This window comes from Brachyhypopomus gauderio, chromosome 2 (assembly GCF_052324685.1).
Source record: "Brachyhypopomus gauderio isolate BG-103 chromosome 2, BGAUD_0.2, whole genome shotgun sequence".
Taxonomy (NCBI): domain Eukaryota; kingdom Metazoa; phylum Chordata; class Actinopteri; order Gymnotiformes; family Hypopomidae; genus Brachyhypopomus; species Brachyhypopomus gauderio.
In genome coordinates this window covers 14,787,461-14,803,409 of record NC_135212.1, presented here as the reverse complement: position 1 = coordinate 14,803,409, position 15,949 = coordinate 14,787,461, and the positions used below count along the sequence as shown (strand labels likewise).

At 51.2% G+C, this 15,949-nt stretch overlaps 1 protein-coding gene across 2 annotated transcripts in view; it reads right to left on the bottom strand.

The window, feature by feature from the left end:
* ankrd50 (ankyrin repeat domain 50) overlaps positions 1–14,891 on the bottom strand; it is a 29,574-nt gene extending 14,683 nt beyond the window's left edge. Inside the window, exons 1-3 of one of the 2 annotated variants that reach the window (XM_076988129.1) lie at positions 14,657–14,891; positions 12,968–13,989; positions 3,201–3,433 (exon numbers count right to left, since the gene is read on the bottom strand). In XM_076988129.1, coding sequence (XP_076844244.1) covers positions 3,201–3,433; positions 12,968–13,428 — 694 coding nt within the window. In that variant the 5' untranslated portion in view covers positions 13,429–13,989; positions 14,657–14,891. Of the gene's footprint in view, positions 1–3,200; positions 3,434–12,967; positions 13,990–14,321; positions 14,476–14,656 lie in introns of those variants that run through there. The other variant, XM_076988138.1, reaches the window with a different exon arrangement.
* Between the last annotated feature and the right edge of the window lie 1,058 nt (positions 14,892–15,949).

The window sequence follows — 15,949 nt, the reverse complement described above, 5'->3', positions numbered from 1 at the left end:
ACCCCAACGCACCGCAACCCCAACGCGCCGCAACCCCAACGCACCCCAACCCCAACGCACCGCAACCCCAACGCACCCCAACCCCAACGCACCGCAACCCCAACGCATCCCAACCCCAACGCACCCCAACCCCAACACATCGCAACCCCAACGCATCGCAACCCCAACGCATCCCAACCCCAACGCATCCCAACCCCAACGCATCGCAACCCCAACGCATCCCAACCCCAACGCACCGCAACCCCAACGCACCCCAACCCCAACCCCTCGCAACCCCAACGCACCCCAACCCCAACGCACCCCAACCGCAGCAGAGCCACACTGTGTGTTTCCAGTCTGGGGTATGGTGGGTTTTCAATGCACACCTCTACTGTACAGAGAGCAGCACACACCCCTTCACACACACACACACACACACACACACACACACACACACACACACAGGTGAAATACATGAGTGCACGTGATGCCTGTGGCATGCGCGTGAGGTGGGGCAGCGGGCCGCACGTCTGCGTGACGTGTTGGGTATATTTAGACATTAGTTGACCTCGATTCCTGCGTTCCCCTCCTGGCTACACGGCGCACGCACTTTCCCACATAACGTATCATCATCCTGTCCGCACTGCTGCGGGTCTGCTAAACATAGCACACACACACACACGAATGCGCACTTAGAGAGGCACATCAAAGCCCTGTGGACGGGCACATAGATGCACGCACGCACGCGCACACACACACACACACACACACACACACACACACACACACACACAGCTCCACTGATGTTTGGCGTCTCCGTGTGGACGCGTGCCTCCACTTGGACCAGAGTTCTGAACCACTTTAATACTACAAGATCTTCTGTCTTCTGATCTCCAAACCTTCTCACTTATTGCCTGGTCTCTCTTGTAGGGGCGTATGGTTCTCCTCGGAGTTCAGAAGTACACGTCAGTTGGGTCTCCAGGCAGCACCTACAGAACCCTGAAACAATGGCTGTGCCTCCCAGACGACCCTCAGAAACATGCTGCTACGTTTAACCACCGTGTTAACCATGTGGAGTCTTTACCATGTCCTTAAAACAAGAGTCGTTAAACAGCGTGGTGTTCAACCAACAGAAACACACATGAATGAGTGTAGCCCTTTAGCAGAACACACACACGCGCACACACACACGCACACAACATCAACACACTTCAGCTTCAGGTATCATGTACTATATAATGTATTCGGTAAACAACTTAGTTCCATAATTACAGTAAGTTTTAGTAACTTAACTGACCTCCACAAAGGACACTTCATTTTGAACTGTTTACCATACAGAGGAATCAGCAACGTGACAATTCACTCAAACCTGCAGAGAGCGACCAGAAAGCCACCCAACACCACCCAACACCAACAGAAACACCAGCAGTGTAGCCACAATGGCCTGTGTTGGTTTACATTGATCACCTTTGATTGACTGGGATCACTTAGTGGAGTGCAGTGATGCAAATTCTAACACACCCTGCACACACACACACACACACACACCACTTTAGTCTGACGTCACCACACACACACACCGTGCTTTAGTCTGACGTTACCTCACACACACACACACACACACACCCACCGTGCTTTAGTCTGACAACACTGCACGCACGCATGCACACGCACACACACACACTCTCTCCCCCACACACACACACACACACACTCTCCCACCCACCTAGAAATACAGTCAGCAGGATCTACGCCCTGCTGAAGATCTACTGGTTGTAGGAGGGGCGTGGGGGTGGGGTTATGTAACCAGGAAGCAGTTACAGAGAGAGACAGATAGAGAGAGAGAGAGAGAGAGAGAGAGAGAGAGAGAGAGAGAGAGAGAGAGAGAGAGAGAGAGAGAGAGAGAGAGAGAGAGAGAGAGGACCAGAAGGAGAGGGGGCAGGGAGCAGCTGACTGCAGACTGTGTCCTGATTCTAGCTTGCTGTCCTCACCAGGTGGCCATTGTCACAAATCCTGCATGAACATCCACCCTCCTTCCTACTGTAACACAAGACGAGGTCCAGACTCTACGCTCTCTGTGCAGGGTGCAGATGTGTGGACCTGTGGCCTGTCCCAGCTGTCCACACTCCTGACCTGTGTGTAGAACCATGGAGCACCACACACCAGGTAGGTCACACACCAGCCCATCACCACACTGCCTACACGTGTACTAGTGATACTCCTGTACCACTGATGGAGTCAGAAACACACAAAACACCACCCACGGACCCTTAGGACGAGGGAGGAGGAACTGGAGGAGTGTATATGGGGAGGGAGAGAGGGAGAGAGAGGGGGAGAGAGGGAAAGAGGGAGAGAGAGAGAGGGGGAAGAGGGAAAGAGAGAAAGAGGGAGAGAGAGAGAGAGGGAAAGAAGGAGAGAGAGAGAAAGAGGGAGAGGGGGAGAGACAGAGAGAGAGAGGGAAAGAGGGAGAGACAGAGAGAGAGGGAGAGGGGGAGAGAGAGAGCACAAACACAAGAGTGAGATATGAGAGCTAAACCAGTCTCCTCTGTAACAGAACACATGTGGTGGTGCAGTTGTGCAACACTAACAGGGCACTCAGCCTGTACAGAGCTAATAACAAAGAACCAATAGCAGAAAGTGCTGTGTGTGTGTTTGCATTCTAGTGAAACTACATAGCCACAATACACAACTGCTGACTCATTCTTAGACCACAAGGAAAGAAAAAGAGAGAGAGAGTGAGTGAGGGAGGGAAAGAGAGTGAGCATGAGTGTGAGAGAGAGAGAGACAGAGGGAAAAATATCAAATGATGCTTTGGGTTCTGAAAGTCTCACGTCTGGTATTTATGTGATTTATGTACGTGAAGACACGTAAGGAGGTGGCGGTCAAGGAGAAGCATCAAACGGAAATGATGCATGGTTGTCATGACTACACCCGGCCTGCACGTTCCCGTCATGGAAAGCAGATTCCAAAAAGCCTCCAGTGTCAAAGTTCACCGAGCACAAAGCACCTAACCACTAACAGACTCCTGAAGACACCGGCTTTGATCCCAAACTGATCTAGAATGATCTGGAAAGTCTAGGAGGTTCTGGATGAGAACAGAACCGTGTGTGATCCACCTGACCAGAGAGATGAAGTTCTGAAGGCTTCAGTGCTTCAGCAGAGTTTGATTTCCACGAATACATTAGAGGTGGGCGGAGCCTCACCTGTGGGCGGAGCCTCACCTGTGAAGAGCTTGGTGATGTTCTTGTTCTGCCTGCGTCCGGAGCAGATGAGGAGGAGCCAGGGGGGGAGGAGCTCGTTGTGGGCAGCCAGCAGCTCACCAATGGTCTGAGGGCTGGAGGAGGGGCATCTGGGCTCCGCCTCTGCTGTCTTCACTCCCTCGTCCACAGAGTCCACCAGCAAGAACAGAGCCTGGGCCGGGGGCTTGCAGCTCAGCAGGGGCAGCAGCACACACCTGGGGCAGAACCGTCACCTTATTACCACATTACACTTACTGCTGTTATCAACTGACTTGCTGTTTAAAACCAATCAATGTAAACGATGAAAGGGAGGAACAGCAAAGATGAAGATACACAATTCAAAACACACCTGCGTTATATGGTAAAGAACACAGTGGTCTTCATGGTTGGAGGTTGTAGGCAGATATTTGATGTTGCCAAAAAGGAAGAGAACATAATGCAATATGGAGAGTGGACCGCTCCACCCAAACACCACAGAGAGGGGACCGCTCCACCCAAACACCACAGAGAGGGGACCGCTCCACCCAAACACCACAGAGAGGGGACCGCTCCACCCAAACACCACAGAGAGGGGACCGCTCCACCCAAACACCCCAGAGAGGGGACCGCTCCACCCAAACACCCCAGAGAGGAGACCGCTCCACCCAAACACCACAGAGAGTGGACCGCTCCACCCAAACACCACAGAGAGTGGACCGCTCCACCCAAACACCACAGAGAGGGGACCGCTCCACCCAAACACCCCAGAGAGGGGACCGCTCCACCCAAACACCCCAGAGAGGAGACCGCTCCACCCAAACACCACAGAGAGTGGACCGCTCCACCCAAACACCACAGAGAGTGGACCGCTCCACCCAAACACCCCAGAGAGTGGACCGCTCCACCCAAACACCCCAGAGAGTGGACCGCTCCACCCAAACACCCCAGAGAGGGGACCGCTCCACCCAAACACCCCAGAGAGTGGACCGCTCCACCCAAACACCACAGAGAGGGGACCGCTCCACCCAAACACCCCAGAGAGTGGACCGCTCCACCCAAACACCCCAGAGAGGGGACCGCTCCACCCAAACACCCCAGAGAGGGGACCGCTCCACCCAAACACCCCAGAGAGGGGACCGCTCCACCCAAACACCCCAGAGAGGGGACCGCTCCACCCAAACACCACAGAGAGGGGACCGCTCCACCCAAACACCCCAGAGAGGAGACCGCTCCACCCAAACACCCCAGAGAGGGGACCGCTCCACCCAAACACCCCAGAGAGGGGACCGCTCCACCCAAAAACCACAGAGAGGGGACTACACTAAGTAAACACAGTGGAAATAGTCAGCAAGGAAACCTTTATTGAGAGGAGCCGTTACTCAATTATCCAGCAGCCTGATCCATATCCTCCCTCCGGGTCCCTGTCCTGTCTTTGGAACACAGGAAGCAGCACAAAAGATCTTGAGCTGAGCCCAACTGCCCATGTCTCATGTCTCCTGGAGCAGGCTTGGCAGAGTTCAGCTCCCACACAAGACCATTAATGCTTCTCCATGTTCTCTGAAACCATAATGACTGGCTCGTGGAACGGAGCAGGAACCTTCTCTCCGTCTCCGTCCGCCCTGGGCAGATCGATAGGAGAGTGGAGAGAGACCTGCTGCCTCTGCTGGGTGTGTAACAGGAGTGGAGAGAGCGGGAGGTTCTGTCCTCTCACACCAAACATCTCCCTTACTCCTCCACTCACCTCCATGTCTGGGCTAATAGCACATTTATAGTTCCATATCCGATTCCAGTACGACCCTTCGCCAGAACTGTAATCTATAAGACCAGACCGACTCCAACGACCTGCAGGATGAGTGTCGGCCATGACTGGCTCTCAGAGTCACACAAACTCAGACAAGGACGAGCAGTCTGTAACGCAAGTGGGGAGCATCATCATCATCATCTTCATCAGTATTTTTGCTTCCAGTCTCAATAACCTCTGCAATGACATCTGAAGCGAACTCAGTTCCACCTTGACACCTACTATAACTGATCTATTACAAAACATTGGAGTTAAGTTTTTACTGCCTCTCCCCGTCTGAGTTCAACCTGGATCTAAGCAAGAAAAAACGTATTCCGTCTGACATTTATGAATAATCAGCTTTCACTGAAACCACTGACATTTACAGAGGGGGGTGATCTCAGAACAGCTATGAAGTGTCTGGTTACTGGGTATGACTCAGCCCCCCCTCATCCCTCTCTCAAACTTCTCTGACAGGCTGCTCCATCTCCGTTTGATCTCCAGGCCGTTTTTAGGGGGGGTGCTGTGCTCCTGGTCACGACTGCTGCAGATCCATCCCTGCCAAACCTCCTCACACAGGCAGGACTTGGCCAAGCAGAGCGTCACTGACCGTCTCCACTCCTCACACTTCATCTCTTTAAGAAGCTGCTGTCCTGGGACTCTTTTGCTATTTCTTCCCTCTCAAACTCCATAAGAGAAGCAGGGCCACCTGACCCCAGATCAGCACTCTCTGTTTAACAGGACCTGATCTAGTTTACACAGTTAGTGCTACCAGCTGAATCAAGACCAGCCTGGATCAGTCTTATTACCTCCAGTCCAACAGTTTTAGCCTGCTAAAACACACACACACACACACACACACACACACACACACACACACACACACACACAGTCAGGCTTGCAAAAATGAGAGTTTGTAAAGATGTTGAGAGCAGGAAGGACTGGGCTGTGTGCCCACGTTGTTGAGATTTACGAGCTCCACGCGCTCACTGCATCGCCACGGTGTGTACGGAGAGAACTCGGCATCCAGCCCTACGTCTCCCAGCATGCACTAGGGCAGTGGTTCCCTAGGTGGGGCGCGGAGCTATTGCAGGGGGGGGCGCGGAGCTTGGAAGTAAAACATGTGCACATGTGTCAATATTAGGGATGCACCGATTCCGATATTAATATCTGAAAAAAATCTAGATCGGGTATCGGTAACATAGTGACCGATCCATAAAAACAGATCTATTCAGTCTAATTCTATGCTTGTAACGCTTTTCGGAGTTACACTCCGACACGGACAGAAAACTTGAACAGTTAACAGGCGAGTGAAACAGGAAGCACACAGAGGAGAGGTGAATCACTGACTCGTACTCGCACTGGTGGTATTCCACTTAGTCCGTTTATTTGCTGGTTGACCAAAATAAACCTGGGCTCCAGCACTACTTGACTGTTCATACATGAACTGGTGAGTTGTCCAAAGCTCATTGAATGCGTTACTTACAGAAATAAAATAAAGATAAAATAAAGAGCAGTGGTCTGGGTTGGTCTACAGCAGAAAGCTAAATAACAACAATATTGCGCTCAACTCGCTCCCTTAAAGAGACAGTACACATATTTCTGGCCGTTACATGCTTTGTACTCTGCGTGACGTCAACGCTAGCAAACTAGCCGCATAGGTATTGCTGTTTCTCTTATTTCATCTCCTTATTTATTTTAAATGATATTTAGAATTCTTGAACCATTTCAAAGGTTTCTGGCAGTTTATTTTTTTCATGTTTGACCAAAGATGTGAACCGATTGTTTTTGTCTGTTTCAGGTTCTTTGGTGTTTTACATTCGATGTTATATTCATAATTGCCCTGACTGAACAAATGAAAGTTGTGTTGTTTTCACATGTTTTATGTGTGTTTAAGTGTGCTATACTGGTGCAGAGTTTTCAATAAACTTGTAATTCAGTATGTCTGTGTTTAAAAAAAATGTTTTAAGTCGATTCAGCACTGTCAGATCAGTATCGGATCAGTATCGGCCGATACTAAGCCTCAGGTATATGAATGGGTATCGGAAGTGAAAAACGTGAATCGGTGCATCCCTAGTCAATATGGGGGGGGGGCAAAAATATTCTCATCTACTAAAGGGGGGCACGGCAGAAAAAGTTTGGGAACCACTGCACTAGGGCAACCAAAACCTGGCACCGTGCCAGTCAGCAGCCAATGAATGGTGAACAGCAGGTGAGGAGAACATAAGCAATGTTCACTTATCTTCTGTATAACAGCTTCAGGAGATAACAGAATGTGTGTGTGTGTGTGTGTGTGTGTACCAATTTATGCCCATACCAACATTCATGCTGCAAATTAACTCCTGAAAAGTTTGCCAGTATGTGTGCGTGTTTCCACAGTACAGATAGATCACAACCAAGACACACTCATACACCCGCACAAGCACACACACACACACGCTCACACAGATGAAGTTGTAGTTTCAGTGGCCATCCATGAGAACAAAGACAGACACCGGTGTCCTCCCTCCAAGACGAGGATCTCCGTGTCTGCGTTCAGCCTCCGCTTACACCTGGGACTCTTCTCTAACTTCTCACTCAGATATCTTCTCCCTCTCCATTTACTGAGCATCACGATCATTTAAAGCAGGGATGTCAAAGTCAAATACACCGAGGGCCAAAAAACCAAATTTGCTACAAGCCGAGGGCCGGACTGGTTCAATGTTTATTAAAACATATTGAAATGATTGCACATAGCCTATTGAACCAAGACCTAACACAGTGTATATTACTTAATGCTTAAATGAATAAAGCAATATTTTCTTATGCATCTGTCAGTAATTTCAAGTGAAAACATTTTTCAACAAGCAAACAGATAAAAACAAACTTCCTTCAAAGAAAACATGTCCTGTACATTAAATGAATAAAGTAATAAAGGTTTGAAAAGTGCTGGAATTTAGGCTAAAGTACTTGGAAATGCTTGAAATTGTAACTACTTCGTTTCACAACAAATATCTGTCTGACTGAACAGTTCTCTTGTATTACGTTAACAAATATGAGCCTCTTGTAATTCCAGGACGAAACATGAGAGAACGTGAAGACGTTAAGATTGGGCATTTTGAAAATAAACAACCATTAAATAATGTGATAAAAAGCGAATTATTTCGAATAATTTCGACTATATGTATAAATATTTAACTTAATTAAGTTTAACTGGTGCACGCAGTTACAAAATTTAAGAGGTGCATGACCTTGCGAATTGACAGAGCGCGACGCCCTCGCACATGGGCGGCGCCACTGCGATTACGTCATTTTCGCCGCGCAGACCCTCGCCGCTTGTGTGCGCTGCAGTGACTTCGCGGGCTACCGTTGCATTGTGGGGAATGTAGTGTTTGTGCGTGCAAAACACCAGCGGGCAGCTGTGGCCTGCGGGTCGGTTCTAATAGTAATTAAATATCATCCAGGGGGCCATAGATAATCACCAGATCCGGCCCGCGGGCCTTGACTTTGACATATGTGATTTAAGGAATGAAAGTGTTACGGATGTTCAGCCAGAACTGATCCAGTCAGTGATTTTCTTCAGAAGGCGAAATGCAACTGGTTGTGACTGGTTCTTGTTTCTGCAATCTGCCCACAGTCCCAGTTCACGCCAGAAACATTTCCATGCTGGTTGCTCACTTTCTCCTGTCAGACCTCTAACGTCAGGTAAAGGTCTTGGCCTTCACAGCCACGCCAATCCTGCTGCAGTAGTGAGAGGACGCAAGTCTCAGGTTCTTCTATCCATCTTCAAGGAGCCTTCAGTGATCCAGCTCTACGACGTGGACAGTGAACTGAAGACCACCACTCACTCAGGAGTCAGGGGCGGGGCTATTTTGTTTGATTTGTGTTTTTTAAATGGGATATTAAAGGGCCCCTCTGCTCCAATCTGGCACATGGAGTTCACATGTCTACAGGAAGCACAAAACAGCATCAAAAGCTTCAGTTAGCAGAAGAGGACGTGTGCGTTGTGTTTGTGATAACAGACTGGATTTCACTCAGAAGGCTGGTGGCCACAAGCAGAGCACAAGCAGACATGATGCAGTGTGGTTTACTGCCACCGGAGGGCTGTTCCAACGGTCCTCCCCACCCCCGGACCTCCCCCTGCAGCTCAGCAGCCGGTCTGGTCTGGTCTGTCTAGCCTGTCTGGTCTGACCAGCCTGTCTGGTCGTTGCCCTCATGCTTCTGAGAGGGAAATCAGGAGAATCTTGGTAACTTTGTCATTGTCTTTCGTAACATCTTCATCTTCTGCCTCTTCCTCTCTCGTGCACGTCTCACTGTTACTCATTTATCTCCTACATGTCCACCAGACCAGCACTGGAGTTCCTGCCTTCATTCTGCTGCTCTGAGCTACGTGGAGACAGAGCCGAGTCACCCATCACCCAGGACTCTGAGAGACACACTCAGCCACACAGAGACAGAGGAAAAAGACAGAGGAGAGGGACAGAGATAAAGTCAGGAGACCCAGACGGAGCTCCCTGCATCCTTTCATCCTTCATTACTCCACTTCCCTCCTCCTCCCTCGTCTCTCTCGGCAGAAGCAGCGCTCCTCGGTCTCTGGTTTTCCATTACCAACAGCCCTAAATGACAGACTACACACTAATGCTGACCCTAATCTAAGGCTAGTCTCCTGGGATTGGTTTCCCCTCAGGGCCGCAGCGCTGGGCTCCACCCTCACCGCTACGCCCTCGCTGCTACGCCCTGAGGAAGGAGGCTTTATAACCAGTATGTTTGGCCTCACTTCAGCATCTTTTCATCCAGTCCGTGGCTGAAAACATGGCGATGAGATGGTGAAAACGTGCTAATGCAGCGGTCTCACCCTACAAGAGTCCTCAGTTACACCCGGGACGAGGACGGGCTTTACTCTGTCCCCACGCCAGAGACGGGTGGTGGAGACGGGGGCGGGGCCTGGAGGGGGCAGGGCTGGAATGACTCACTCCTGATCATTTCACAACCATAAATCATCAGATCACCTTCAGCTAATCCAGCCACACATGAGAAGAACAGCATCAATCTTGCCTTCACATCAAGGCAGCAAATGATGTGGGATTCAGCGGAACCCCAGCAGCTGTTGTCTGGTGGGACCACATGCCGTCTCTGTTTCAGTAGCACCTGTTCCAGTGTCGAATCACACTTACCTGGTCAAGATGAGCTCCATCCAGCAGAAAGACCACCGCCCATGGGCCCCCGCACTCCACCCACGACAAACACTTTACCCGCCACACACACCCGTGTGTGTGTGTGTGTGCGCGTGTGTGACTGCATCTTTAAGAACAAGCCAAAACAATGCACCACTTTATAATATTTGAGTCTACACAGAAGCTCATGAGCTAATGGGGAGACAAGAATGAGAACTTGGCTCTGATTTTTAAGCACAGAATTCTGGGCACTTCTGTGTCACTTCACTCCAAAGACATCACTGGGCCTGATCCCCCCCCCCCCCCCCTCCCTGAAGGCAGGGGCTGATCACATACTCAGCTGCTCTGGTTGCCGTGGCAGTATTGATACCTAGAAACTGCTTAGGTAAACGAAAAAAACAAACAAATCAAGCGCATCTTCAGACCATGATGGCGCTCGGCTGGGGAGGACAGGTGGTTGGTGTCATCCATCAGAGCGGAGTCTCCAGCTGGAGGCCACCGTCTGTGAGGACCCTGGAGAGGTTTGTGCTCCGTGTCTGTGCAGGGGAAGCCAAGCACACGTGGGCCACACGCACAGGCTCCCGTCGTGGGGCGCGTGCTGCACGTTTCCTGCCCCCTGACCTGTCTCCACAGCGCCGTCCTGCCCCAGGCTGGGCCGAGGTGCTAAATGACCGAGTTGTATAAATATAAATGGCCTTTGGCAGGTGTCCCCATCCAGAGAAGAGAATCACCGCTGAAACGGTTGTGGCGGCCGAGTCGGGACCAAGCCCGTCCGTACGGCAGAGCTCGTAGCGCTCACAGGACCTCGAGTGTGATCTTTGGCACGTGTGCTCTGGCCTGCGTGTGCTCTGGCCTGCGTGTGCTCTGGCCTGCGTGTGCTCGGGCCCGCGTGTGCTCGGGCCCGCGTGTGCTCGGGCCCGCGTGTGCTCGGGCCCGCGTGTGCTCGGCCCGCGTGTGCTCTGGCCCGCGTGTGCTCTGGCCCGCGTGTGCTCTGGCCCGCGTGTGGAATGCTTCCTCCACTGTCTCTCCTTGTGTAAAGCCTGACGTCTCCCCATGATTCATAGCAGATTAAACGAATCCCACATCGCTGCCGCAGCCCTCGCAGAATCCCGAGCGTTCCACAGCAGATCTCCAGCTTGGCTCCCACTCTACAATGCGAGGCGTCCCAGGCCTTCGTCTGGCCTCACTGCACTGCAGGTACACGTGGCCAGGGCCAGTGGAGCCCAGACTCCGTGTCTGTTTTCATAGCCGCGCTGTCTGCTCCAGCGTCCTTGAGCCAAAGACAGCAGCACTCTTGATAACCCATCTGCCAGCTGCTGAGACTCGTACCCAGGCAGGCGACAGCCTACGGAGTGTGTGTGTGTGTGTGTGTGTGTGTGTGTGTGTGTGTGTGTGTGTGTGCACCTCTTTTGGAACACCTTGCTGGGATTCCTCTCACAGTACTTCTCTCTTTGCTACTGCTGGGACTGGCCTACATCAAGAAGCCTGGCTCTAGCAAATGAAGTCAGCTCATAACACATGAAATAAGCTCATAACACACACACACACACACACACACATAGGGGTTTTCCGTGCACTGGGCTGCAAAGGGGTTACACTGTAGGACAAGGAGGTTACACTGCAGGAAACTTGTAAAACCAAAGAAGTTTGAAGTAGCTTGGTGTGTACTCATAATTATGGTGTTTCCTGTTTGTGCAGGGCTTGTGAAGATGCCCAACTCCAGATCTCCATACTAGGTCTTCATACTGCAAACATGCCTCAATGGCCTCTTCATGTTTCATCTTCTTCATTTTCTTCCCCTTTCTCTCTCTTTTTTTTACTTCTCCTTTCCTCCCCTCTTTCAGTTTATTGTTAAGCTCTGCTGTGCAAGAAAACAGCCAGCAGGACATCACAGACCTTTTCCCTGACTAAACACACTGGTACAAGGGGCACACGGCGCAGGAATCAATAACCCAGTTGGCCGTTTTTAAAGGACTTCTCTCAATGACCATTTAACCTACTTTCCTATCCTGTATTTGTGAGCAGTAAGTGACACCAGATGCCCAGACAAAGACACATGCACATGTGCTCTGTGCTGCATTCCTGTGTGCGGCAGTCCGGCTGACCCAGTGCTCCAAAACAAGTCATGCGAGCTGTGTGTGTGTGTGTGTGTGTGAGAGAGAGAGAATCCTCCCCAGAGAAGGGTACTGGCCCTGTTTAAACACAACGTCCCGTATGAAAATAACGCACAAGGCTCAGAACCCCACATGCACCCATGGACCCTGATCTACAAATAGCCCTCCAGCCCAGTACGGGCCAGCTTACATGACTACAGCCATTTGTGCCAGACATCTCCGAGTGGGAGACCTGAACAAGAATCAGTTTAGCCTTACAGATCTTTACTGACTGCATTATATGGGGAGGAGGGTGATGTCTGTTGCATGACAAATGACACCATAGTGTGAAAGGGTTGTATTTTTAAAACAAAGCATCACTGAACCCAGTGACAGATAATCCAACAGGGTTCAGGTAAGAGAGGGGGAGAGAGACTCTGACATTGAGCAAGTGAGGCAGACCAGGATCTGTGTAAAATCAAAGTTAGCCAGCGATAACTTTATAGACAGTGGGATACGGGTGAGGTGTGGTGGGTGGGCACGCAGGGAAGTGTGAGCTGGGCTGGTGTGTGTGACTGCTGCAGTGTGTGTAACTGTGTTTGAGGAATATTGGACTACATCACCTTCGTTTGTACGTGATGACGCACGTTTCAGTCAGAAGTCCTATGAGGTCATGACTGTGAATGGCCCTAATTTATACGAGTGTGAGAGCGTGAGTGTGTGTGTCACAGGTACATCACCCACTTTTTGAAGGCCTCGCTGGGGTTCCTCTCGCACTCTCCAGGCTGCAGGGAGCCCTGGGCCGCCGGGTCGCGGATCTTCTCCTCGTACTGGGGCACGAGGCCGCAGCGGCAGATCTGAGCGACCAGGGTGCGCACGAAGCGGCCGGAGCACAGCGTGTCCGCGTCGTCGGCGCGACAGAAGTGGAAGGCCAGGCAGAGGCGGTGCAGCGCACGCTGGGCGCCCTGCGGGGAACTCGGCCACAGCAGCTCCGTGCACAGAGCCGTCTTCCCGCTGCCCGGCCCGCCCACCAGCAGCACGCCCCAGGGACCCGGTTTGGCGGGCTCGGCCGGGCAGGGCCCGCCGGCCTGCACGCCCCCGGCACACGCGCTGGCCGTTTTCTCCTGAAGACACTGGAGGATCTTGTGGAAGACCCACTCACGGCAGTAGAAGTGCTTGCCCTGGAGCAGACTGGTCTGGGCCATGTCGAAGGATCTGGACGCACACGGCAGGGGCAGTTACTGCACTCCACGCTTCCAGAGCATGACTTAATACCACGGAGAGCGAGCAAGGGCGTACCGATCCATCACGCCACCTGCGCTTTAAGGCGAGTTCGCGGCTGTGGGTCAAGTTAGATGGGTATGTAGTTCCTTCCAGGAAGAGATGGAATTATCCCAGAGACAAAAAAAGCAGGTTAGAAGGGCACACTGAGGTTCAACAGGGGGGAGGGAGGGGGTGTTTCGGGCTACGCCGGGAGATCTCCAACAACTTTTTCCATTTGCCTCCCTATATGCTATATTGGTAGTGCGTATTACTTATCCCGTGTTTACACCAGTATTCACTCCAGTCTTTCCAAGTCTATAATAAACACATCCACCGTTAAACGCTGCCCCAGTGCTTAAACGGGGCTTTAAACCAATTTAATCCGCCCTGCAGTCGTTTCTCCATGCTGATGTGATGATGTTTCCGTTACAGTCCAGTGGGCTTGACTGGGCTGACTGGGCTTGACTCCGGTCCCCACAACAACACCGGATACTTGCTGCTCTCTGAAAGAAAGAAAAGACTCAAAATAAGACGAACAAGCCCGAAAAACAACACACACAAGACGCGTTAACCGACCAAGAGTTCCTGACAAAACCGTGAAGATTCATTTGGAGTCTCGACTTCCTGCCCCCCTCTGCCCTCACACGGGGCTTTAAATCGCAAACAGTTCACGTCCGTGCAGCACGGGGGCGAGAGCCACCCTCCCCACCCCCGCCTAACGGTCTCGCTCTTCTCCCTCCCGCTCGCTAAGACGTTTCGGTCCCGGCGGCTGTGTGAGGCTCCCCCGCTCCCAGAACCGACCCGACCGGCGTGAGCCCCATCTGGGTCCGCCTACCGACACCGCCGCGGCCACACCGAGCCCTTCACTCGCGGTCACCGTCCACAGGACCGCACGGTCGGCACCGCCACCGCCTCACCTCCCCGAGACACCAGAGAGACTCACACCAGTCTCGCCTCAGGCGCGTTTGTGAGCGACTCTGTGGACCGACACCGGCAACACTCGCGGTGACGCGCGCGGTGACGCGCACGGAGGCTCCGCGAGCTCGAACAAAGGCTGCGCGAGCGTCTCGTCTGAACCGAAAACACGGCGAACTTCAGCCGAACGAGGCGGGACTGTGGAGCGTTTCTGCCCCGCTGCGGGTTCAAATCTCCCCCGGGCGGACCTCTCACCTCCGGCGCTGCTGTCGACGACGAGACGTGCTCGATCTGTGGTCAAAATCCTGTCAGCTGAAGTTCCAGCCACTGTTATTTCCAACCTCCAGCGTATTTTCCTCACTCGACCTGTCTGTCTCTCTTTCTCTCTCTCTCTCGACCTGTCTCTCTCTCTCTCTCTCTCTCTCTCTCTCTGGTTCAACAACTGTCTTTCTTCTCGCGAGGGGCACGCGCCTCCTGCACGGCGCGCTCACCCCGCCCTCCGACGTCTCTCGCGCATACAAACTACTCACGTACGGAACGCGCGCAAAGCATGCTGGGTGTTCGAGTTCTACAGACAAAAAAAAATAAAGGAAAGTCGTCGAAAATGTGTTTCAGGTTTAATGTTTAGTAATTTGTTTTATTTCCCCACGTGACCCCATCAGTAATATTACCATTAGGGCCTCTTTATTTCCATATAAAAGGTGTGAATATTTAGGATTACCATGCAGGCTTGTCTAATTCACAGAATTAATTGACAGAATCCTCATTGGTTCTGTATATTTTGCACTTTCATAAGACATTTACGTTATAGGTTGGGGGAGAAATCAGATTTTTAACCTAAAAGTGATTCAAAACTTCTCTAAGCAGTGCAAACTCAATAATCTTTTCAGATTTGGGCCATTTTCATATGTGATCCAAGAGACAATTTCAGCCACATTAGTGTAGTGAAGTAATTTGTTTTGTTGTTAATTTGTTTGACACTACAGTTCACTGTGCAGTTCTGCACAGCTTTCACATGTCTTTCCCAGCACTGCAGCTCCTGTCCACACTGGTGTCAGATACTGGTCAAATACAAACCACTGTTAACCACAGTTAGAACAACTGCATGCGTTTTTTTGTTGTTTTTTTTTTACAAATGAACAATTAATAAATGTGAAAACAAGCAAAGTCCACATAATCATAATTTCATTGTTTAATAATATTAGTCAAATTAATAATTCTTATAATAACAACACATGACACCTATCACCCGCGCGCCAACCTGCCCTCCCCCGCGCGCTCTGCGCACCTCGTTACTGTTTCTCTGTGGGGAAAAAGACACCACAGAGTGAGTGACATCTCCCCGTAAAGATGTCACAAAGGCAGGGGCCCAGGGTAGAAAAAGGAGAAAAGTGGAGGAAGAAAGGCGGCAAAAAACAGGTAATAATGGTAATATGTGGTGAATTAACACTATACCATTGGCAAACCGTCAGGGACTTCAACGCCTTCTCTGAAGGTTAAAAGATCTTAAAAAGGATGCTTTATCTATTATATGTAATATATGTTAAT